We start from the raw sequence: 24,949 nt of genomic DNA on the forward strand, positions 1-24,949 counted from the left end.
AAGAACTTGTTATTGATGCCAAATAAGGATATAAGGTATAAAGCCATGTACGTTGGCATCAAGGCACGGATTAATGTATTGCAACAAAACTATTGTGGTATGCAACTCTCAGTAGTATAACTGCTGGGGGACGTATATGTGTCATTTCCGAATCTATCACAGTTGACAATGCTAATTATTCACATGTTTGGAGTCGAACTTAATGAGTTCATGATATGCCTATACTATCAAATTCATGATTATGCCTTCTGAGCTAGATCTCATCCACGTCATCCTGAAGCTGCAGTTATACTGATGGGCGACTTCAATCAAACGGATATTTCCCCCCTAGTTACTTGCGGACCCAATTATAAAGCAAGTACAGCAACTCGTTATGCATGAGTTTGTGTAGATTCTAATAAATAAAGCGGGGGGCTAGGGTAGGGGGCAGTTTCCATAAATTAAAAAAAAAACAGAAAATGCAATAAATTTTCAATAATTTATTGCATTTTACCCCAGTCCACAACATAACAAAATCCTCTCGACGGCCATGCATTATGGCTCAAGGCATAGGCACACCGAGGATTTTTGTTATGTTGGGAACCGGGGTAAAATGCAATAAATTATTGAAAATTTATTGCATTTTCTTCGTTTTTTTCATTTATGGAAACTGCCCCCTACCCTAGCCCCCTACCCCTACCCGCCGCGTACTGTCATTACTGTCATTTATGACATAAGGGCGTAGATCCCCTAGTTGATAAGCATAGTAGCACATGCTTTAGCAGTCACGCGAAACACACATTGTCAAATTCCTATTCAATAAAATTTGAGAATGTATACTATCATTTAGATCTATTATTTTTAAATTATTTTAAAAATAACTCCATAAATTGGGGTAAAAAAAATTAACATTCCAAGTATATGAGCGACAGTGTAGTATGCAGATATTATGGTGTTTGACCCCTCCCCCCCCCTCTCGATCCTCCTCTCCTCTCAAGCCTCATCCCTCTCCAACTTACAAGGTCCTGCGTAGATCCGCCACCACACATACATTGTCATAATAATATAGTTATAGTATGAGAAGGCTTAGATTCAACATCTCACACTTACAAAAAACTGGATTGGTTCTTCTGTTTCCTCATTTTCTCATCTGGGTTTTCCCCGGGTCCACTCATGACTGCTCATATGAAAATAAATAGTATTATCTATATCCTATCCTCCTTTATCAAACGTCGTTGAGTGGGATAACAGTTTTGAGGGGGTTCCAGCCATCATTTACGTCGCCCCCCCCCAATCTCTCTCTCTCTCTCTCTCTCTCTCTCTCTCTGTCACCCCTCCCCCGTTTTGTGACTTCTCTCTCTCTCTCTCTCTCTCTCTCTCTCTCTCTCTCTCCCCCCCCCCCCTTCTTACTCCTTCTCCATATTTCAAAGTCATGCGTGGATTCGCCACCACTCCGATTACGCTTTCACAATACCTTGTTTTTACAGTGAGAGGTAGACTCAACATCTCCCACTAAAAGGTGAAGTTGAGTTCTGGTCATGAGATTGCATTGTGAAAGAAACGGTGTGGAATCGATCAGAAAACGTTGATAATGTAGCATATGAGTATTGGTGTGTGCTGCAAGGATCTTGAATCATCAAAATAATTTCAAAACATGTTTGCCCCAGACAGTCCTAGTAAAGTAACTAGCATTGTACACAGAAATGTGTATATGGGACTACACAAACATGTGGCATAAAGATTTGGGCCTTATTTTTTAAGCTACTTGTCATATTTAGAATATGAAGGCATTTGAGCCATGTTTTTCAGGAATAGTTTTTTTCTCTGATATTCTTCCACACTTGCATGATAACAATGATAAATGCTCATGAATTGTTTTCACCTCTACCCAGAACATCTAACTTCTCTTTAAGTTACAACTGGACTTTTTCATCCGTTTCTTCATTCTCTCATCGGGGTTTTCCCCACACATAAAACAGCAACATCTTTCACATCTTTCTTCTTCTTTCACGTGACGGGTTGGAGCTATGAGAAAAAAACATGGCTGCCGGGAGGGGTAAATGTGTGCGGGAAGGCGGGAAGGGACCCAATCATATTCTCTTAAAATTGCCTCCTCCCCCACCCTCCTTAAAAAAATAATGATATGAAAAATTTCTCTCCCTCTCCACTACTCTCTCTTTCTCGATTTCTCTCTCTCTTTCTCTCTTTATCTCTCTCTTTCTCTCCCCTCACTCTCTCTCCCTCACTCTCTCTCTCTCTCTCTCTCTCTCTCTCTCTCTCTCTCTCTCTCTCTCTCTCTCTATTTAGTTACTACATCTTAATTATTAAAGCATGCTTCTTTTTTTTAGATAAAAGTACGAGCAAACGATGTCAATTATCATTATTATCATTATTTGTATTATCATTATTATTGTTAATATTATTATTTACTATTGTTATTATTATTATTATCATTATCGTTATTATTATCATTAGTAGTAGTAGTGGTAGTAGTAGTTGTAGTAGTAGTAGTAGTAGTAGTAGTAGTAGTAGTAGTAGTAGTAGTGGTGGTAGTAGTAGTAGTAGTAGTAGTAGTAGTAGTAGTAGTAGTAGTAGTAGTACCATTATCATTATTTCTTTCGTACTAGTTCAATGCGGGACTGTGCGTAACGGTCACAAAAGGACAAAATATGCAAGTCACTGCATCCAGTATAAGGTGCATGGTAACATAGAAAGGTCATCCCGAATGTCTTTGAATCAACTTTGATTGATATTTGCCCGAGAGGTACTCCCACTTTTACAATCCGCCGTTATTTATGGCAAATGAACGCGCACGACTGTGCTTCGGCCACTTAGTAATATTATTGATGGAAAATGAAATCGCTTTCAGGACAGGCACATTAATTGTGAAAAGCGCTCCAAATGAGTCACCACTATAGACGGTTCATATATATTTTCATTAAGGAGTCGCCAAAATAGAAATTTATTGAATTGTGTGTGCGCGCATTTAGTACGTACGACCCTTTGTCCGATCCGACACATGAGGTTATGTCTGCGTGCACATTTTCAAAGTGAATGAAGCAATGCATTTTCATGGCTGATATGAATGCAATAGATGAATAATGAAAAAATGGTATTGTACCAATTTTTAACTGTTTAAATATCTCAAAAGCACAGGATATACACATGTACATGTATATCCTGAGGAAGGACATATCAACGGACCCCCAAGGAAGAACAGATCAACTATGTCGGTTGATCTGAAGCGGATGACCCCTCGATCTTGATTTTAATTTGTTTCTTCTTCTAGAATAGTCCTTGTAAAATGTGTTAGTGTTTTGTTTCTTCATGAGTTATAAGGTTTACACTTCATATTTGATGATCGTTAATAAAACGATCCAAACCAACCAACCGTGTATGTATTTTTTAAAACAGAATTTGATGGTGGCTGCAAAAGGGACATAGTATCTTTAAAGGGAATATGCCCCATTTGCAGCCAACATCAAATTCTGCAGAACTTTGCAGGAATTTTGAACATATCACGTATGTCCTATCTGTGAAAATTAAACGTTAGCAGCGTCCTAATATTAAAATCATGCAAGGAACCCGTTTAATTTCTAGACTTCACTGTCAGACACTATTGAGTGACTGACTGGCTTCTTCTTTTTCTTTGGTAATAAACAAACGTAACATGAGCTGTAAAGAACATTTTGTCAACATCAATAATCAAATTCTCCTTATGGCCAAAATTAAACTGAATGAATCTTTGCGCAGCACAAAACGTACGACCATTCGGCACAAGGATCTGGAAATCAGGCTATTACTTTAGTGATTGCAATCACTAAAGTCGATTTGACAATTATTGGTCGCTATTACCCCCACTTTAAGATATTTTCAAGCCCTATTGTTTTGAGGGAAGTTCTAAATTATTACTGTCTTTCAAGTGACGTTGTAATTTAACGTTTTCATTTTTTGGCGTGCAAATGGGACATTGTACCCGTAACAGATTGGCGTATAATACAGTGGCGCCGTGATGAAATACAATTTTTCAATTTCAATTTATTTATTCAACCATAAGAATACATATACAATAATAATTCAATATAATGTACAGTATAATGATGTTATTTCTATCAAATTCGAATTTCCATTTTCTGATTGTTTTCACGTTGAGAGTTTCGTTCTATTATTAAAAGTATGTCATGTTCAATGGTCCTGTTGGTTGACAATGTAAAATAAATTACTGATCTTGACATCTGCATTTTAAATCTTGTAACATACAAAGGCAATTATGTTTTTTTAATTCGCCGCAATTCTTGGTATTCCCCAGACAGCCTGGTTTTGCGGTGATAATGTAGTCTCTTCCTCCATTGCCCATACTTAAGTTGAACCATTGCCAAGTATAACGGGAATGTGAGATGTCACGTGTACATCACCAACAACACGCCGGTCGTAAAGCGTTTCGAGATTTAAAACAAATCAACCAAATGAAATTTGAATAGTCTTGTCCATCACCGTTTGAAATGAACGAACATTAAAAGGACGCATTACGTAATCATCGAACATGATTTCGACAGGATATATAATACGTTATTGAAATTGACCTTGAGTGTTGATTTCTTGAAATTCTTAGCGATCGTTTTCAACTTGTCTGCGAGCGACATTCGCATCCGGGTCTCAATTCGCGATATACTGGTGAGAATTTTTCAAAAAGAAAACAAGGAAGGAAACAAAAGTTTTAGTACCATATAGGCTAATATGAAATACCAAGGAAGATTGAGTAATTGAGATTTATAGATTTGTATGATTGTGTTTGTTGTTGCAGGCGTTATGCTGTTCATGTTGTATTTCAATGTGATATATTGAAGGTATGGGTGGCATATAGTATGCTGCATGTGAGGGCATTCTATTTCTAACCAAGATTGTTCGTTGTTCAGATTTTAAGGAACTTTCATTTCGGCATATTGGTCACCTTGTTGGGGTTGCGCAATGCATTATTTTAATTTCAATTATCCTTGACTTATCTTCTTATTAAAATGACACCGGGGAATTATATACTCCTCCTCCGGCGTCCTAGTCTCGGATGTCCAGACATTTGTTATATGATACATCATGTCTAAGACCGCACTAAAAACCTTCATTTCCCCGACCGGTTAGTGATTGGTTCCGGACAACTGAAATGTTCCATTCCAAAAGGCGCTAAATCCACTTTCAGCGTTTTCGAGTAAAATTGAGAATCTCAAATTTATCACACTCCCTTCTTTGTTGGTATATACAGTAGGGATATCACTCTTTATAATTATGATTGCCTTTAAAAACAAATCTAGCAGTGACCGCTTTTTGTGCTGTCGTCCATATTTATTTGAAATATATCTAAAACTCTTCAGTTTTCTGGCTGTTGTGAACGTTTACACAATTTTGCAATTCAAATTCAATATGAAACACGTACATCATGTTAGAAGACCATATTTTCTCATCGTTTATTATTTTTATTATTAAAATTTTAAAAAATATGGAGAAGAATCGCCCCAAATAACGCTTTTGTGTGTTTCATTCCAAGGCGTTAAATCAAAAAATATTTGTTGACAATTATTTGAATATGTAAGATTTATTAAAACTTTGCACTGACTACTCTCCTAAACTGCAAAATTTCTACAAAATCGTATACATATATTAAGAAAAATGTGGTTTAAAAAAAAAATTCTAAGGCCTATTCACCGGAGTGGATAATGCTTTTTGGAATGAAACGTTAATGTTTACCTTTCAAAAATATTTATAATAAATGCAGTAGGCTATAGGGCATTTAATCCCCTGTGTCAGAGATCCACGTGTTCGTCTAGCATGTTTAAAAAATAGATTTCGGACAAAAATGGATTTGGCGCCTTCTGGAATTACGCTGTTATAGTACAGGAAATTTCAAAATCCAGTGGTTTAGTGTGCAATGCTGTGCAAGCATGAATAATATCCTTTATAACGTCATTATTTTGGCCAAGGATATCGTATCAACCGAAGATAATTCGATTGGAAGAGGGACGTCTGCTGTGTTTAATTGAGGACAGTCCTATCCGGCGACACCCTTAAAAAAAAAATGATGTCCCTACACCTTGTACACGTGGTACAGGTATATAAGCTAGAATAGAGCGAATCCAGTATTTTGAAATGGGGAGGGGGACACTTCAAACAACTTTAACACAACCTCCCCCCCCCCCCCCTACAAAAAAGAGAGAGAAAATAATATGACGGCAATATAATATTGGTAAATTCTATAATAACCCAAGAAGAAATAGATACAATGTCATGTAAAACAATGTACACTGTGAAAAGGTTGGGAAATATTTTCAGACACTTTGCCCAATAGTCAACCCAACCATCTATTGGACAATATTTTCGTATTTTGCCCAACGGATGGTCAAGATTTTCCCAACAAGTGGGCTACCGTAGTCGGGCAGTTGAAGGGTCATATCTTTGCCCAAATGTTGGTCAAAATACGAAACAATTATGCACGTGTGAAGTAGGGTACGTACATGTACTTACGTTTACCAATACAACTGGGCAAAATATTGCCCAATATATGGTTGGGTTGGCTATTGGCACAACGTTGAGCAAAGTGTTGGAAAAATATTGCCCACATTTTTCACAGTGTATGTGGATTAACAATTAGAAAGAAAATGGTTTAACATCTCATAATGCCTCAGTGTTGATATTATAATGATAAATGATTTAATGATAGGGCCTAATATACTATAGTCATCCGACTTTTTGTGATTAAAAAAATCTATGATGAGCCAAGAATAAATAGATACATATAGATTCAAAAATAGAAAGAAAATGGTTTCACATCTCATGATGCCTGTTGAGTTAACAATTTGAGAAAGGGGGATGCGTTGTTACGGGGGGGGGGGGGCTATGCTAGCCCCGATCCGCGAGTACGTTAGAACATTAAGGGGCGTTGGAACATGATTATGCTGGTGCTGGCTAAAAAATATCACGTGGCATGCATGTGTTGGAGAGAGCAGGGGAAGACGCTTTTTTTTAATGAAAGTTATACTTGTTGGCTGATTTATACCAAAAGAATTGTTGGACCTCGCGAAAATAAGGAAGGAAATGAATTGGATCGTTTAACATGTTTAAAATGTCTTTCTAAATGTTTAAGCTACAAGATTGCCAAGGTTTAAATAATAGTCCAGATTTAAATAGGGCTTGTAAATGTTTATTTTCTACTCATCTGAAAATATTGAAACATACTTGCAATTGTAAGCCAAGAATGTGTAGGTCTTTATTATTATTTTTTATAACGGAGTTTATTTTTCTTTCTTTTAAGAAAATCAATAGGAAGTTGGGAACACTACACTGAAGCTTAACATAAAATAATAAATACACCCCACTCTTTTTCTATATTGGATCGGACAGCAAAAAATACACATACATGAAACAAATATCCGTATTAAAATTCGATATGTCTATACAGCTTAAACTTAGGATATCTCAAATTAGCCGAGGCCAAATGCAAGCATGAGCCAGTAGGAAGTATTTCCTTTATCTTCAAACTTGAGGATGGGGATTCTCGATGATGATATATCGACTTTGTACTTATCTTGCTCGCTCGCAATTTGTTATTTTTATAATATTTGTAAACATATAGTTTTACCCTGTAATCCCCGTAGAATTAACACCTACTTCCTTGTTCCGATTTGTCGATAATAAGGGGGGGGGGGGGAGTCCTTGCTATCTTATATTTCATATTTTTGATCAACTTCATCCACATGTTTTGTTGATTCACTCAATTCACTTTATGTACTAGAGAAGCAGATGATACGGGTGAAATTAGATTTTATGTTAAGAATTTTGTCAACCCAAATGACCGCAGATGCTATTTATTTGATTTCGAAACGAAAATGTCAAATAAGAAAAGAAAATTGAGGCGGGTCGAAAAAAAAAGGGAACGAAAAACTAGAAAATATTTTCGTTTGGCCTTATAGTCAAAGGCAAGAAATCTTCACAAAATACTTAAACTCCTCTCCGATATCGCTTGCTGCCAATCTCCAGTGGCGGATCCAGGGGGGGGGGGGGCCCGGGGGGCCCGGCCCCCCCCCCCTTGAGAAATAAATCATGCAAAATCACGCGATTTTTACCTTTTTTGGGGGGGTTGGGCCCCCCCCCCTGGCGCTCAAGGGGGGGTGCAAATTTTAAAATTTTCGAGGACCCCCCCCCCAAAAAAATGTGCTTACTACCCCCCCCCCCCCCCCCCCCCCCCCCCCCCCCCCCCCCCCCCCCCCCCCCCCCCCCCACTGAGCGACTTTTCGGCCGGCGCGATTTTTAAATTTTCGGGAGCAAAAAAAAAAAAGTTGGGCCCCCTCCCCTAAGAAATCCTGGATCCGCGCCTGCCAATCTCACATGTGTATAAAAGGTATATGTAGACGCAAAGGCGATTCTGTGGGGCACGTGCCCCCACCCCCTCCCCGGTATATCTTAGACATCATTACCAAAGTAGGATCAGCCTATAAATCTAGCAGAGATATAGTAACCGGTGGCGGGGGGCGTGAGAATGTGCCCCCTGCCTCCCGTTACTATGCCTCTATACTAGCTTTTAAACAAAGAAACAGAGGGACTCCCTCCCTCCGTCCCTCCAGCTTATATTTAGCTCAGTTATTGTTACCAATTTCACTCCGCGGGACCCAGTTTATTCGTTCCCCTGTTGCGGCATAAACCGATCTTTTTCCAGCACGAGTTAACCTTTAACCTTTGTTTTTTCCTTGGAATGTTTGTGTATTGTACTTGCTGTGACTTCTTGGGTAATTCCACCAAGTATTCGACTTCCAAATAAATTTCGTGGTAGGATCATTTATATTTTTTTCTAGTCCAGTTTGGAATTTGTGTAAGCGAGTAGCATATTTGTGGGGATGGGGAGCAGCTCGATTTCTTCATTCATGTATTTTGTGTGGATTGCCTGTCCAATTCTACAGTCAAAACCATTTCCACCTGCAAGATCCTCGTTTACAAATAAAACAGTTTGATTTAGATATTCAATTAAAATATGTTATCACTTGCAAAAATTAAGATGCCTTTTTCATCAATTTAAAAATGTGATTTTTAGATATTGCTCAGGTATATAATTGTGCAATTTACTACTTTCAAATTGCATCTGGTGTAAAGTTCATATAGGCCTATATGAAATTCATTTGCTCATTGTCTCCTCACCATTTTTAAGGCAACTGGATTGTACCATATCATTTCTAAATCGGACCACTCAAATCAAAGATTATTTCCACTACTTTTTGGCTCCGACAATTCAGTTTATTTATTTATTCATTCATTTTTTATTTATTACAATTGATAAAACAGTGGAGGGTAGTCCGATTCAGTTAAAAGAAACTGCTTTCCAAGGGCCTACATAGACATCAACATTAGAGGGCGCAACACAAGCCACGACATAAATTATAGATAACCTCCAACCCACGGTTTGCTCTTCCTGGTGCTTCGTTGGTGATGTTGATGGTGTTCAATCTTATTTGACCATTAATAAAAATGAATGTCATCATGAAAAACAATCATGACATCCTTCCTTAACTTTATTCTTCCCTTTTACATGTAGGGCACAAAAAGGGTATCCCAATTTTAAGGTGAGGTGGCAAAAAACAAAATTGACTTGCACAAAATGATGGGAACGGGAATGAAAGGGGAAGCGGATAAAGATAAAACTAGATTTTCACGAGGGGACAATTTTAGTGTCTTTCAATTATGATCTGTTCTTGACTTCGTAGATCTTAGAACGGGAATCTAAATTCGATTCCAATACTCTTCTAAGGTATACATATATATATATATATATATATATATATATATATATATATATATATATATATATATATATATATATATATATATAAGGTAATTCGTCTTTAGAATGTTCGAATTTTTCCAAAAAAGGTGATAGGCTCATTGAAATTACCTGCCTGAGGTTGAATGTTAAAAAGTCTTTGCGATTGAATGTTAGATAATTCAATAAATTCCAAACGTGGATATCGACATTATGTTTCCCCATATATCTTTTTTCGTAATTTCCTGCCTCAACATCGGAATTTGCGGATTATGAATGCTTCCATGCACTTGTATGAGCTAATAATGGCTCATGTTGAACATTCACACTTGAACATCTTGACTCCATCCCGGAGGCGAAAATGTAGAAGAGAGAGAGAGAGATATGGAGAGGGTGGTAAAGAAGACGGAAGAGTGGGAAAGCCAGACGGACTGACAAACAGAGAGAGAGAGAGAGAGAGACAGAGACAGACAGAGACAGACAGGCAGACTGACAGAGAAATACACGTGATACATAGAGATATAGATAGAGAAAGAAAGATAGGTAGATATATATATATATATATATATATATATAAAGAGAGAGAGGGTGAAAGAGAGAGAGTGTGTGTATGTGTGTGTGTGTGAGAGAGAGAGAGAGAGAGAGAGAGAGAGAAAGAGAGAGAGGGGAGGGGAACAAGAAAGAGTCTGAAAAATAGAGAAAAAAATGACAAAGGGGACGAGAACGATATATGGAGAAAAGTGGGAAGAGGGTGGGGGTAAAGAAAGATTAAAGCTTATCTGCCGTAGTTTACAGGAGGGATTAGACCGCCCTGCAAGGTCACTGGACAGGTGTTTATCTCATCAACTCAGCTCTCAGTTAACATAAGAAAAAGAGGATCATGGGGGACCAATGATCACCGATTAGGCATTGTTTGTTATATAGAGGGCGCAAGTAGCTACAAGTAGTGCAGTGGGCCTTTAAAAGAGAAATGGGAGATTTTTACCATGAATAAACTGTAAGTAAAATGCTTTCGATCATCGTATCCAAACATTGTATTTTGATCACACTGATTATTTTTAGTATGTGAACCTTACTTCCTGATATTAAAAAAAAAGTTTTCTTTCTACTTTTCCTCTTTCTTTCTTAACTCATTAGTCCCGGATCACAAGCTGTTTGAAAATAAATCGACGTCCTTTTTTGTGAAAGAACAACATCTCTATGCACTTGACCTACTTGAACTACTTGACTGCAAATCCGCAGTTGGAGACGGGAAAAAAGAATCAAGGGAAAGGGGCAGAGAAAGTTTGATCTTTATGTTAAAATTCATGAATAGCCTGCTTCCTGATTCATTAAAAAATGTATTTGTATTATATAACACTATCCGCCCTTACCCTATACTGCATTAATTAAACTTTCATTTGACCAATCCTTAACTATTGATCCTGCATAAATCAATAAGACATTATGGTCCAGATTTATGGAATTCACTCACAGACATAAGGAGCACGTTTTGGCCGGCGAATAAGCGGTTGGGGGGGGGGGGGGGGGTGGGGGCACTTTTTTATTGGCTCAACGGAGGGGGGGGGGAACACTCCTTTTTTTTCTACAACATCCACCCCCCCCCCACCCCTGCTTATGGAGGGGCATAGATAAAACGCAAATAAAGGGTGTTTTTAAACACCCCTATTCGCCAAGGTGGGGGGGGGGGGTGTTTGAACACCCAAAACACCCCCCCCCCCCCCTTGATACGTCAATCGTCATCATCATCATCACCATCTTATTTGTTTATAAATTCTTGTAATCATCCACCCCGCCCGGGCTCTTACGTATTCAAGCAAAGTTAACGCTTATTGTGAAAGCACCTCTTCTTCTGCAGAGTTATTAATGAACAGTTCTTGATAGCGTGTTATCAGTTACATTTTGTTTTAATATCACTATTTCTTTTAGCCTGAATTTACATAGTTTATACGTTCAAAACAATTGTTATATCTTGTATAATTATGTTGTATCGTTGGAATGTAATGTTATTTGTATGTTTTGCAGAAGAAAATAAATTTAATTTAATTCAATTCAATTAAAAAAAAGAGAGGGGATAGAGAGAGGGGGAAGAGGCTGAAAGAGGGAGACTGAAAGAGAGGAAGAGAGAGAGAAAGAGAGAGAGAGAGGGAAGAGAGGGGGAAGGAATAAGAACACAGAAAGGGAGAGCGTGTAGAAGAGTATGATAAAGGGAGATTGTGATTATTGTTACAAGTTTGCTTAACATGTCTAAGAAAACTGTTGTAAAAGTGTAGTGTAACATACGCCTGCATCATGATGGCATTCTCTTTCATAAAATCTCTCCTACATCTCGAAATCCACCCCCTCCCCCCCCCCCCCCCTCTTTCTCTCTCATAGGGTCGTAACTTTTCCGTATGTATTCTTCTCTGCCTGCCTTGGGCACCCTTGCTTTACAAGTTGCAGTTAAACACAACTCTGTAAGATCGAACGCACATTGACCAAATGAGGACCTTCATAAAATCAGAATTGGGCACTTAGATAGTTCATCGAATCAGAACCCCACACTATTAACTATTAGTCATTCAATGACAATGACAATGACAATTTATTCTCATGTCACCCACATTGGGGTATTGGAGAAGAGAAAAAAAATCGCGCACTTATACTTCAGCCAATCGGGAAGGCGCACTTCGAACTTTTAGACAATGAGAATCGCGAACTTAGAACTCTCAGCCAATCAGAAGCGCGCACTGGCAGCTTCCGGTTAATCAAAATCACGCTCTAAGAACCCTCAGCCAATCAGAATCGCGAAATTAGAGTTTTCACCCGTTCGCGTGCGTATTAAGGTCTCGGGTGTGTTGCAATATGGGTTGCAATTAATAGCTTTAACACATTATTTTAACCTGTTAAAGACCAAACTGAATTTCCTGACGCGCAGTGTCTTACAATGTATTTGGTGTACACGTTAGTATTTCCTTAATTTGATTTTAGGAGAAGTCAAGCACTTTAGTGACACATATATCATGATTTGAAATTGGAATAAAACCTGAAAACTCCCCATATCCCCCCATAATTGTTTTGATATTCAGTGATGTCATGTCCAGGGTCTATAAACAAAGCATCGAAACAATGTTTACCTGTATCTGACCTTCACTTTGTGAACTACATAATAATAACAGACTTTCTTTCTTCCTCTTCTTTTTTTCTTTTTCTTTTTTTTTTTTTTTTTTGGGGGGGGGGGGGGGGGGGGTCTAATGTACTAGTATTTCCATAGGTTTAAGAGAAGGAGGAAGAGAAGAAGATTAAAAAAAGAGGAGTACAAAGTAAGCAGAGTACAAAAGAAGAATAAGATGGAAAAAAGGGCGAAAGAAGAAAACGAAGGCATCGTCCAAGAAGGATAATAAACAAAACTACGATTTTGATTTTAGATGTTCATCGTAATAGTTTTTTTTTATTTCTGTCAGAAACAAAAACATTTACCATAATGCCCTCCTAAACACACTTGATACCTTCATGGGACGTTTAAAACACCCAAGCGACTATACTATGAAATTGCCATGACGTATTTTAATGGTCCCAAACGATCGCTGTTCGGTTTCACTTCCAACTGCTTTTAAATGTTGACTTTAAAAAGTCTCCGACACCAGTGCGGTAGGGATTTCTAATCCAAACAAGTGACTGTTGCTGTAGTAATAATTAAAGCTATCTAGGAAGTTGCGACTCGTATGCTCTGACTTTCCTCAGACGTGTACTGGCAAACTAAATTTTAAATTTCATTTCCATGGCAACGAGACGTTTTCGAAATAATAACAGCAACCCGTTATGCTCAACTCGCTTTCTCCGTCGGCTCTATCGGGACATATTCTTAAAATTGTATTGATCACAAGAACGTATGAATAAAAACTTCATAAGTTTCGCTCGTTATCTTTCAAAGACCAACATGTGTAAGAACGAAAAACAATTTCTCTGAAAATCTACAGGATGGTGAATCCAAAATAAAAGTAGAATGTTTTGTTCTGCATAGATTTCCTTTTCATATTTTTAAAATGGCTTGATACACACACACACACACACACACACCTGTTTCATGTTAATGAAACAGTTGCAATATTGTATATAACGTTTGCCGTATATAGTTAAGACATAATTTAGCACAGCCAATAGACACCAAAATATCTTAAAGGAAATAGTAAATTGAATTCATACATATGTATATATTTTTGTTTATTTCTATCTGTTGTAAGTTGGTTCTATACCTTTAATAAGTGTTGTTGAATTTCTCTATACCTTGACTACATTGCTGTGCATATTCAGTACGTTGTTTTGTATGTTTTTTATTGCCATTTTCATCGAATTGTTGAATGAATGAAATGAAAATGAACAAATTGTGTGTTTTGTTCATACGATACAAGACGCTCTCCCAGACATCCTAACATACAAATCGATCTAGGTCAGTAAAACACGTAACAATCATTTAGCACTAGGGAGACATTTATCGAGTTGAAGATTCGAACGGGGATTCCTGAGCGACCGACCTTTACTTTGATCTACCGATCCTTCTAAGCCGACCGTTAATCGACCGGTCCTCAAGCTAAAGAACCGACAGGCCCATATGTAAAACTAAAAAATCAGACTCTCAGACACTCACAAAATTATGTTTGAATCTTTTATTGAACATTTCTGCTTTACGAAAATTGTACGATTTCAGGAAAGGTTCTGTTTTGGCAAAATGGTAGAATAGCTTGGTTTGCTGGAAAGTTCTGCAGATTCCATTATTTTTAAGCTCCAAACTTTCTGATGTTCTAATTCCAGAAAAAAAATCGACGTTGCCCATACTCTTAGTTCCTTATCATGTTAATACCCCGGTTTCACCTTGAAACCGATGCGAAATACTCCAAAACCGACCGGGTCTCGGCAATTTAGGGTAATGCAATCTTATGTTCGGTCTGTTGTCGATCTGGTACCGGTTTTGTCGGAGTGAATCCGCTCATTCCTGACTCATGATTTAACATATTATTTCATGATATCCGGATAACGATCGTCACTCGCAAAGGGTTTAAACTTCATTGAAGCCAAGCAGACTGTTCCGTCTCGACTCCTTAGGATTTGTTCTTGTCCTTAAATAGCGGCAATCGCGAAGCTCGTCCCAACTGAAGACGTCCGATTTCTCTTCGCTCTCCACAGTGAGATCGACTGCCTGTTTCACAAGTCTCATTGACTCGTCACGGTTACGATGGAGCAGGCGACCGCTTGGGTCGACTACGGGAAGGCGAATGTCGGATGGGAGGAGCTGTTGATTGCGGTTGAGACCTGGGGCAGTGGAGGATGCCGCAGCTGCAGTGATGAATCTGGAGAGAGAGAGAGAGAGAGAGAGAGATGGAAGAGAGAGAGAGAGGGAGAGAGATAGAGGGAGAGAGAGAGAGAGAAAGAGAGAGAGAGAGAGAGAGAGAGAGAGAGAGCAGAAACAAAAATAAGGAATTACTAGATATAGAGACGTCAGATTATGAAAAAAGTGACAATAAATTAACATTGAGGCGTTAGCACGCGTATGATTTACTTTTCGCGAACATGATTGCAACCACTTTCGACTCCAAAATAATTTCAAAACCCTTTTGTACATTCCATAGAAACCATGGTCCGATTAAGTACTATGTCATGGTCATGTTCCCACCATGGAATAGATGACGTGCTATGCTTCATGAAATTTCCTTAGGTTGGTTTTTCGAAAGGAGTTGCGATCGTGGTGACGGCATTTTACGGCTTGTTAAAGCTGATCTGTACTGGTTAATAGGAGGGATTAGACCACACTACAATGTCACTGGACAGGTGGTTATCTCATCAACTCAGCTCTCAATTAACATATTAAAAAGAGGATCATGGGGGACCAATGGTCACCGATTAGGCATTGTTTTCCATAATTATAGAGGGAGCAAGTAGCTACCAGTAGGACAGTGCGGCTTTAGATCACTTCTTACCTTAGAAACTGGTAATTAAAGTTAGCTCGAAAACTGTTGCAACGTCATCTATTTCATGCACTGACATTTGAGATCGTTATGCATGTGAATAATTATTGAAACTAACAATTAAATAAACAAAGCTGTTTCTAGTCCACAATTTAAACATTATTTAACTTCCTTTTTTTCCCTGACTGTGCAAGGACCAAGCAAATTCATCAAAGGGTATATCTCTTTCAAAAATATCATACGATAAAACCTCAAATTCTGTAAAGATTCTCATTTCTGAATACTTATTAAAAAGAACCCAGCTTGAATATCATTAAAGACGAAGTCTGCATTTGATAGGGCCTAAGATATACCACTCAACACAAATAACAAGTAGTATTGAAGCTGTTTATAAATAAAAATAATAGCTAGTTCTTATATAGCGCTTTTCAGGACCGAAGGCCCTCTCAAAGCGCTTTACAGATATAAATATTATTACCCCGGTCATAGGATTCAGGCTTACCCGCACACAATGTATGCACATTCTCCACTCCCTGGGGAGCATTCCAGCCAGGCGTCTTGTTTACAAGCGCACACATGCTAATCTTAGGCTGTAGATGAAAAAGTAACGAATGTGCCCGCCCCCTTGTAATTTGTCTACTGGCAAAAGCTAAAAACAGTTTGTAACGGTATCTGTTTGATCATTTCATTCAAACATGGGTTTGGGATGTAGGTCCCCAGTGACGCAAATAAATGGGAGTGTTTTACCTACTTTCTCTAGTTCCATAATTACTGAAACGTAAAATATCAAGAGAGCTTTAAGGGTTTGTTATTGTGATCACGGTTGAAAGGAAGGTAAATACGTTGAAAAGGACAATATTAAAGCAGATTACTGAGCTTTCGTTTTTAGTCAACAGAGTCCTTAAAAGCTTTACTTTGTGTTGCTTTGTTGTTACAGATACATGTAGTTCAGTATATGCAAACAGGTTGCTCAAGTGCGTAGTCCCAGTTGTATTTGTAAACGTCTGATTCGGACATTATATTCACCTCAGTTGAACGTTGAATTACAACAATGCATGTAAATGACAACAAGTTTTCAATGAATACATGATCAGAATAGTAAAATATATTTTTCTTTCTACAAAAACACGTAGGATTTGTGTTAATAGTGGTAAGTAATAGTTGAATATGACCTTAAATAGGGTAAAAGTACTTTTGTATGATATAAAATGTTGTTCTTCCCAAAGGAACTGCCTTTGAATTCATCAAGCAAACTCCTTTTTGGGGTTTCGCTATTTTTATTCCTAAAGATTACAGGGGCAAGAGACATGTCTTGCTTTTTGCATGCAAGGTCCTACGCAAGAGCCTATGTCAATCATACTAGCGTTGTATTTTGTTGCGCAGTGTCCACGCTTTGCAATAATTTAAAATTTGAAATTACGAATATTATTGTGGGCAACTACCACCATGACCACCTTATATTCAGGCACCAGCCACCTTTAGCATATGGGAAGTTATATACCTTTAAAAAATTATCTTATCTATAATATATCGAGGTCAACGTAACACTTTCACTGTAATAAGATGTTGGGATTTTGGTTGCAAAATTTAGAAACCTAGAAGTTGATATGCTTTTTGGCAAGAAACGTCACCCATTCCCCCATGCCAATACGTTCCATATATACAGTGTATATTTTAATTTAAATAGTGGATTTAAAAAAAAAATAACGAAATGAAGTAGGCCTATTATTTTGTTGTAGCGTCTTACTTTTTTAATATGTAACTTTAATTGTGTATACAATCTACAAATTCATTTTAGAAAGCTTTGAACACACACAGTTTGTTTTTATCTTATCTTACTTATCAGACCTACATGTATAAAGTGTCAATTAGTTTGCCAATTAACCCTTGATCACGGGAGCAGTGATCAATATATTGTCCAACTTCACACAATACATATATGTTTCCACACGTAATACTGATTTATTTTGTTTCTCTCGTTGTTAAAACACAACTAAGATGGTAATGAGTCGGTAGCTGAAAGCGTAACTCAAACTGTTAGATTACATCCGATACCCGACTATACTAATGGTTTCAAAAGGCAGGTCCACCCTGGTATTAAATTGGATTTGATATAAACAGAAAAATAAGATGTACATGACAGTGAGTGTTTGAGCAAATTCAAATTTAAAAAATAATGAAGTTATGATTCTTTGAAGTTGCGATCAATCTATAACAAATTGGCAACTCTGTGACGCATCTTGCGAGCTCTATTTCCATTTGCTCTGTACTTTTTTTTATTTTTTATTTTTTTAATCAGATTTTTTGTATTTTCCCTTAAGAAAATGTTCAGTCATACATGCACTCAACTACAATTAATATTGCAATTTGCAAATATTTTTTATTCAACCCCTGTATGGAAACAATTTATTCAGTCATCAATAACGGAGAAAATGAAATTTCATTAAAGTTTATGCACAGAGCAAGCTTTAGAGAGGAGCACGCGAGAAACGTCAAAGCGCTGTCAATTTGTGAGTGATTGATTGTTACTTCAACAATCCATGACTTTCTTATTTCTAGTCGAAAATTGCTCAAACTTTCATTGACCTGTTCCTCTCATTTGTCTGGTTCCATTAAAACCTACTGAATCTCAGAGTGGACTTCCCTAATAATATCAATTAGGTCTCAGATCATCTAGATGCCGGAGAAGAATAAATACATTTCCAAAGAATTACTTTGACTCACACCGTATTCAATGGTTGTTGATTCAATTGATTCTAAGTCGGGAAATAGAGGGTTCGAATCTCAGTCTTGGCATTATATCGTCGTTTGGCAAAACTTTAATATCCAGGTGTCATTCTCCACCCGGGTGTATAAAGGTCAACCTCTTATTATTTAGCCGTTTATCTTTTAAGTAATAATAATTATAATAATAATAATAATAATAATAATAATAATAATAATAATAATAATAATAATAATAATAATAATAATAATAATAATAGCCTAATAACTAAACTGAAACGGAAATTCTTTTTGCCCAATTGATCGTGAGCCCGGCAGCCACTGAGCAGCGCCAGATCGACGTTGCTCTATCCCTTATTGTTGAACGCTAAACAGGGTAGCAACAACTCCCATCTTTTAACGTCTTTTTGTATGACGCGGCCGGGGTTCGAACCCACGACCTGTGAGGCAGACGCTCTACTGACTGAGCCAACACTCCGGTAAGGCACACGCAGAACACGCATGCAAGAACTACAATCCTATCGAACCACCCCCCCCCCCCCCCCCCCCCGACAACACCGACAACAAATTCTTTCAGAACCGCTCATGTCACATAAATTGTCTTAAAGGGGGTTGTTCTTATACGTACCTGATAATGTTACCAGCTGTCTTCATGTCAATCCTCGATTCAAGCTCGTGGTGGCTTCGAGCAGGGGTGATCGGACGATGCCTCAAAGACTGGTCGCTGATCTTCCGCCTCGGCTTCGGTGACCGCTCCGGTGACGATGCCGACACCTCAGAAGAACCCGTGTGGCTATCCCCGCTCACCGACGTCGCCGTATCACGAGAGCGTAACCGCGACCGCGTCCTCAGTCCGCGGTTTCCGTCCGACGCGGTCGACTGCAGACTATCTTTGGTAGGAACGGTAATCAGTGTACCAGGTTTTGCGGTAAAGTCATCACCGGTAATGGCACAAGTTGGAAGTTTGCTCTCTATTGGGAATTTGATATGACGTCGCGGTGACGTCTTTTTGATATTGTTTTTACCCCAATTGGCTTTATTAACCACATACTCGACTTGGGAGAGAGATTTCTTGTCTTTATCTTTATTGGTATGATTGTTTTGATGGTTCGTGTTTCCGCTAGAATGAAGGATCGACTCTCCCGTGTTCGTTTCTCCATCGCAATCGTCATCGCTTCCTGGAACATCAGCTAATTCAATGTCTAACTCAAGTTCGCTCATTGTGGAAACCTCGTCGGGTATCTTATCGACTTGTAAGAGTGGCGGAGAACCGAGCGTAGTCCGTGCTAACGAAGACCGCCTCACCATTAGATCGCCAGGGCTCCTGGTTTCGAGCGAGGCACTCGGCCGTTCGTGGAAGTCCGTCATTATTTGCTGGAACAGAGAGGATGACGTCGGCAGTGGTATGTGATGGGAGACGGAGATAACCGGTATGTCTCCATCATGATCCGGAGCTTCCCTTTTGAGTCCAGTTGTGTTTTCTCTCCGGTATGCATCATCGCCTGTCCCGACATCCTGCGTCAAATTAGTGGACGATTTTTGCGAGTCCGACCGAGTGAGAGTCGGCAACTGCCGCGGCAGTCGCGGACTCCGCGGACTCCGTGGAGACGATGGCAGTTTCGGACTGACCAAGCTCGAGTTCCACGGCGTAGTATTGGCATTTGATCCCTCTCGGAGCGACGTTTGCCAGTTCCGCGGTGACGATAACGGGGACGATGTCGTCTTGTTTCCGACACCAACACCAGTCTGATGTTGATTCTGATGATGATGTCCATTTGCGAACGGCTGTATTTGAGCGGGCTTATATTTCCTCCCAGGACGTACCGACCTCGCCTTGCTGTCATTTCGAGACATATCCGAACAGGTCCCGTTTGTGCATTCATCTGATGTGTTAGCTGGCTGCTCGACTAAGATGGGCAGGCCGAAGGTTAGTTTCGTCTTTGGTCTCTCTTCTCCATACCACTCATCGTCCGTAGACCGTGCCCCCATGCTGACGTCACGCGGCTCGATGACCCCGGGGTTCGCAGGGTCAACAATGGAATCAACAGAAGAAGTCATGGCTACCATTTGTTCCTATTATTCGAAATGTTTGAAGAGCACACAAGTGATGGGTTGAAATGTTGATTCAAATGTTGGTCTCGTCACAATATTTGTCTTCCAGATAATGGCTACTTATCACAGATTTCATTCCATCGAGAGGGTTGACTTTCAATCTCATCGACTCTTGAGATGTTTGTCCGTTTCGTGATTGACTGTTGCCGTTCTTCAACAAACCTGCGGGGGGGGGGGGGAGAACATAGCAAAATATCTAAGAAAGACAAATTCAGCCATTGGCTTATCCTATAACAGTTAAATAGGAGTACTGATTTTCAAACTACACTCTTCCCATCAAAGCTTTATTCCAATACTGTAATTATTATCATAAATAATTATAGTTCATTATTTAAGAGATTAAAGATTTTTTTTACTTTTCCATTCTAACACAATGCCAACCTTTTAAAATTTATATTTAAAAACGAAGACCCTAGCATTGCTATAGGCCTTTCCTATAAACATATTAAACTGTCGAGAACATTTAACTCCCCGCTGGGAAATGAAAACTATGAAATCTAATTCTGGTCTCATATTTCTGCTTAGTTGCTAGAAAGTGCATGGGATGGGCATCACTGTATCATGAATTAGTCTGTGTGAATAGACCGTGATGTCAAAATAAATATTTGTATTGACCAAGAACCAAGAAGAGGTGTTGTGGTCTGTTGGATAGATCTCCAGACTGTAAACCACCAGGAATGGGGTTCGAATCAATACCGCAGGACTTGAACGTTAGTTGATGAGACATTTATCAACATTTGCAACAGTGGACCCAGGCGCAGTAGACGCAATGAGCGCTACAGTTGCTCTAGCTAAAGCCGGGGTAATAATTTACAATATTTTGTTGGAAAATGGAAAGGCATATTGGGCGGTGTCACACAGAGGCCAAAAATCCGGATTTTAGTTATCCTGTTAATTGCTGTCTGTCATCAATTATCCCATTAAAAATCCTCTAATGAAGCAAGAAAATTCTCCCTTGAAAGGGGATGTTTCTGTGTGACACCGCCTATAGAGGCGTTGCGTCATGACGTACTATACGATTTAAAAGAATGGCATGATATTGTCATTCATGTCTTCACACTGTGAACGTCATAAGTAAAGCACATCGCACATCGGTGTGATATGTTTGTAGCTCTCAAATGACATCATTGCTCTGTGTGACAAACATTTACCTCTCTTAAATCCAAGCATTGTAATATCAATAGGACGAACTGCCTTGTTGACATCGCCAGATCTATTGGATAGATTGACACGTCAAAAGTAATTGATTTTCACGCATCGATCTTGCATCATGCAGGCAATCAAAGGAAATTATGCCGGTGCAGGGTGGTTCTAAAACGTCTACATGTATATGAAAACATTCAAGAGTGGCGGATCAGGTGGACTCATGGGGGGCTAGTCCCTCCTCATCCTTCTTACATGTCTTAAGACATTTCCCAATGCATTTTCATGATGTAATATACGATTTAAAAGAACGGCGTGATATTATTATTCATGTCTTCATATTGAATACATCATAATTATGTCACATCGGGTGTAAGGCAATCAGAGAAAACTATGGTGGTTCTATATTGAAAACATTCAAGAGTGGCGGGTCGATTAGACGCAAGCAGATATGGGCCCAGTCCTTGCCCTTCTTTTAACAATGCTTTTAACAAGTAATCCTCAGTATTTACTTGTCATAAACTCAATTAATCAGCCAATTTCTATCAATATTCCTCACTTAACAATGATTACAAAAATAAGAATAATGACGAATCTATTCTATTTGTATCATCAATTTGTTTGCTAGCATGGAATCTGTAATAAGTAATGATGTGTTTTGCTGTTTATTATTTGTATTTGTCTATATCTAAGTTTTGTTGAAATGCTTTTTAAAACTGAGCTTGTAAAACTTGCATAGTAATTTAGCTCTCGGGCTACCATTTTGCAGTTGTTCTAATAAAACAATTCTACTACTACTAATTCAAACATCATTTCATTGGGATTTTTTTTAATGGTCGTTAGTTTTGCTTTCTTGAAAGTCTGTGCGATTGCGTTGAATGCGTATTTACCTGTTTGCATGTTAATGTATTGGCTTCATATCCAAAGTTGCAACACAAAGTTCCGTAGTAAGTGGTCAATCCAACGGTAATGATGATCTGTGTGGCGTCACGTTCGGGTCTTCAGGAATAAAAGTGGGTCCTGACCAATAGGTTTGGGTCTACATTCTTAGTCCTTCTTTGTTGACCTATTAATCCACCAGCGTCAATCACTGAAAGGGACCTTCTTTCACATGGTCAGCAATGTTTGCCAAGTAAGCCAGAGAAGTTCCCGCTAGTAGTAGCCTCGTAATTACTCCTTTGCAATCGTCTGCGAGCTTGAACGACCTGAGTAGAAAAGAGAAGCCAAACTCCTTTGAAAGTGTTTTTAAATGTATTCAGGGTAAAGAGACAAATCCATCGAACCACTCCAAGTGTATGCATCATTCTTGCTAAGGTATAGAGTTTCTGGATATTAATGTTTTCCCTTAGTTGGTCACGTGATTTTGTTTTAAATTATATATTGTTATATATCCTTTTTCTCATTTTTCTTACTTACTTTTTTCGTTCTTCTTCTTCTTCATCTCCTGCTTTGTTTTTCCTTCTTCTTCTCCTCCTCCTTCGCCTTCTTCTCCTCCTTCTTCTCCTTCTACTTCTTCTCCTTGTTCTTCTTTATCTTCTTCTTTGTCCCTTCCTTTTTTCTATACTTCTTCTTTATGCATAGTCCACCTCTGGCGTATGTTATCACCAGGTATGATGTAGGCCTATATACCTGAAAATACCTCGGCATCAACGTACATGCACGACATGTATTGCAGGCTAAAATATCTACCAGGTAAAAGCAAAAGCTAGCATTCCCATCTAGACCGACAAAACGACCTCGATATACCCTATGTAACTCTGATTTACAAGATGACAGTTTCAGTTACTGCTTACCTTTTACTGAAAATAGGGTGGTTCTTTTAGATAATATCCGAGGAAGATGTAAGACTCTGGATGATGACAGCTCCACATCGTCCAGTCTTCAGCAGGGCAGAGGTCACCCAATCTTGATTCCAAGCTCCCTGTTTCAAGAAAACTGCCTTACCTTTTGATGGTTGTTCTCCCAAGTTCTCCCAGTCATTTTGGTTAGATTTACAGCAATTAGTTCTCATCTTCTTTGGTGCTGAGGGGCGTGTTTTCTTCTCTTCGTAATCAGAACAAAGCTAGCCACAACGGGGGTGTCGTTAAAAGATTTCAATGCAAACGGTCGATACACCTCAATGGATAGCCGCGTATAGCTGAAAGGAATCCAAGATGATAGTCCACGGTGTCACTGTATACAAGTAAAAGGAGGTGTATCTGCTTTTGGAACTTCTCTGTAAATCGATAGACGGTTTTCCTTTTTTGTTAAACCTACATTTGAATACAAATCAATTGCCGCCCTGTTCAGTGAGCAGGCCGCACCCTGACTGAAAGGATTTTGATGTGACGTTTTGACGTAATGGGTTCGGATAAGATCATCCTAAAGTTAACAATGCAATGGATATGTTTAAAGCTGAGTTTAAAAGATTGTTTCTTGCACTTAGGAAGCAAACAGTGATATAATATATGAGCATTATTCAGAACAATCCTAACTTTAAGGCTATGCATTTGCCAGCGTTAACAAGTAAAGCTTGGCAGGTTATAAACACAAATAAATTGTGTATTTTGCTCTTTTTGTCAGAGTGACGCAGAATAATTTTTGCTTGAGATGGTTACTATGGTTGCTATGGATTTAATGCCAACATGTTGTCAACGATGGATATGTTGGAGGGATGGAGAAGGGAGAAGGGGATGAATAGAAAGGAGAGAAGAGAGAGAGAAAGGGAGATAGAGTTAGAGAGGGGACTCGGAAGAGAGATCTAGGGGGAAAGAGAGATAGGGATGACGAGAGGGGAAGGATGAAAGAGGGAGAAGGGGTGACTAGTAAATAGAGAACAGAGAGAGAGAGAGAGAGAGAGAGATAGGGAGAATGGTGAGGGAATGAATTATAGTAGTCAAAGTTCGATTTGTCATATTTTCTGCAATTTGTTTTACGTGTGCAGAAGAATGAGAGAGAGTGTGTGTGTTTTTTTTCTAGATTCAGATTCAGTTCCAGTTTAGTTTATTTCATATTTCTCATTCACATTCATTACATGAATCAAATCGATAAAACAATGAGATTTTTTTTTTAAATAGGTTTAAAAATACATACAATAATATCAAGCCATGAAAGTAATAATACAGTCAAAATAACATACAGAGGTATAAACACAATTGCATGGTGTTAAAACAAATAAATGTGTAGTGCAGTATGGGGGAATCTCGTAAAAAGCTACTCTCTAAAAAAAATCGAGTGATCACGGACGTCATTCCTCTGGAGAGTGAAAATGTAG

At 38.6% G+C, this 24,949-nt stretch overlaps 1 protein-coding gene across 1 annotated transcript; it reads right to left on the reverse strand.

The window, feature by feature from the left end:
• Positions 1 to 14,406: 14,406 nt before the first annotated feature.
• On the reverse strand, positions 14,407 to 23,870 carry LOC752570. Its single transcript, XM_001179566.4, has 4 exons — positions 23,490 to 23,870; positions 22,587 to 22,901; positions 19,070 to 20,715; positions 14,407 to 15,102 (listed from the first exon to the last, which is right to left on the reverse strand). The coding sequence occupies exons 3-4, from the start codon at positions 20,506 to 20,508 to the stop codon at positions 14,811 to 14,813; spliced, it is 1,731 nt and encodes a 576-aa protein (XP_001179566.3). The 5' UTR covers positions 20,509 to 20,715; positions 22,587 to 22,901; positions 23,490 to 23,870; the 3' UTR covers positions 14,407 to 14,810.
• Positions 23,871 to 24,949: the final 1,079 nt, after the last annotated feature.

Source organism: Strongylocentrotus purpuratus, unplaced genomic scaffold, assembly GCF_000002235.5.
Source record: "Strongylocentrotus purpuratus isolate Spur 01 unplaced genomic scaffold, Spur_5.0 spur5_scaffold_3, whole genome shotgun sequence".
In the NCBI taxonomy this organism is placed as follows: Eukaryota; Metazoa; Echinodermata; class Echinoidea; order Camarodonta; family Strongylocentrotidae; genus Strongylocentrotus; species Strongylocentrotus purpuratus.